The 1,489-nt window shown below is 39.3% G+C and overlaps 1 protein-coding gene across 1 annotated transcript; it reads left to right on the top strand.

Moving 5' to 3' along the window:
* The first annotated feature begins 208 nt into the window (after window positions 1–208).
* LOC143964009 (olfactory receptor 5G26-like) lies at window positions 209–1,155 on the top strand. Its single transcript, XM_077473731.1, has one exon. It carries the CDS (start codon window positions 334–336, stop codon window positions 1,141–1,143), a length of 810 nt encoding a protein of 269 aa, XP_077329857.1. The 5' UTR covers window positions 209–333; the 3' UTR covers window positions 1,144–1,155.
* The last annotated feature ends 334 nt before the right edge of the window (window positions 1,156–1,489 follow it).

Here is a 1,489-nt window from a genome sequence, read left to right as displayed (position 1 = left end):
CCCAAGGGCTCATTAGGGGGTTTTGCGTATAGAACAAAAGCTCAGCCAACCAGCCAAAACTGGATGGCAACATATTGAAGAAAGATCCTAACACAATTGAATGGATACATGTCAGACTAAATGTTGTTTTTGTTTTGCCATACATAGTAGTTTTTCCTATACTTGCTATATACACTATTATGCATTTTTATATTCTCTTAGCAGATGGGCTATCACAATAATATCACCTATATTGTACTAACAGGTTTCCCAAATATAAAAAGCATACACATTCCATTGTTCTTGGTTCTGTTTTTCATATATTGTGTTACTATTTCTGGAAATCTCTTCATTATGGTTTTATTTCATCTGAGTAAAACACTTCAGTCTCCCATGTACCTCTTCATCACCCAACTATCATTGCTTGATATCATTCTGTCTTCAGATATTCTTCCCAACTTTCTTTATATCATCTTACATGATGGATGTACCATGTCTCTTGCTGGTTGTATCATCCAGTTCTCCTTCTTTGCACATGCTGAGGTCTCGGAGTGTTTTCTACTGACTGTGATGTCCTATGACCGGTATTTGGCCATCTGTAAGCCTCTGCATTACAACTCTATAATGAACCAATCAATTTGCATTAAATCAGTGATTATCATATGGATACTGTGCTTCAAAATTACATTGATTGATTCCATATCTTTGTGCAATTTATACTACTGTAACCAAAACATCATTCATCACTTCTTCTGTGACTATGAACCTATACTTGAACTTTCCTGCTCCGATACTTCATGGATCCATAATCAAACCTATGTAGTAGGTTTCATTGGTATTGTAGCACCTTTTATGTTAATTGTTATATCATATATCTATATTGTTTTAACCATCCTCAAAATTAAATCAATTACAGGAAGACAAAAAGCCTTCACCACCTGCAACTCTCACTTGACAGTAGTGTGCATTTTTTACGGGACTCTATTTGCTGTGTATTTATTTCCAACAAAAGGACTAGATATTCTGAACAAGGTCCTCTCTCTCTTTTACACTCTAATGACTCCATTGCTTAATCCAATCATATACACATTCAGGAATAAGGATTTTAAAAAAGCTACTGAAAAAATAAAATTATCTTCAACATGGCAGATGCGTTATCCATAAGCTCCAGTCCCGCTCCATGATCCGCAGCCCCTGCACAGCTTCAACAGCAACTGATTGCAACGAGGGGTAAGCTACCATGAACCACATAAACACCGCGGCCCTCTTCCACTATGAAGCGCTATCTGACTAGGCCCCAATCCCCAGTCTCAATTTCACAGGGAGACCCAGAGGATTACATCAGTACCCTGATGGTGGAGGATGGTTCTCAGCAGGCTCTCCCACCACATATCCCCCTTCTCCTCAGCATGTATTAATGTCTGAGATGCTGGATGTTAAACTCCAGGCTCTGGCCCAACAGCTCACCGGGGGCATTGCCTAGGAGATGCGGAAGATCTCCAGAGAGCTC

The sequence above is a fragment of the Lithobates pipiens genome, unplaced genomic scaffold (genome assembly GCF_037356315.1).
Source record: "Lithobates pipiens isolate NorthernLeopardFrog02 unplaced genomic scaffold, aLitPip1_a1.2 Scaffold_8, whole genome shotgun sequence".
Classification (NCBI taxonomy): Eukaryota; Metazoa; Chordata; class Amphibia; order Anura; family Ranidae; genus Lithobates; species Lithobates pipiens.
The sequence above is the reverse complement of the archived record's forward strand: the minus strand, read 5'-3'. Positions and strand labels throughout refer to the sequence as shown.

Coding starts and splice junctions, on each gene's coding strand:
- LOC143964009 (XM_077473731.1), top strand. CDS start 334: ATGGTTTTATTTCATCTGAGTAAAACACTTCAGTCTCCCATGTACCTC.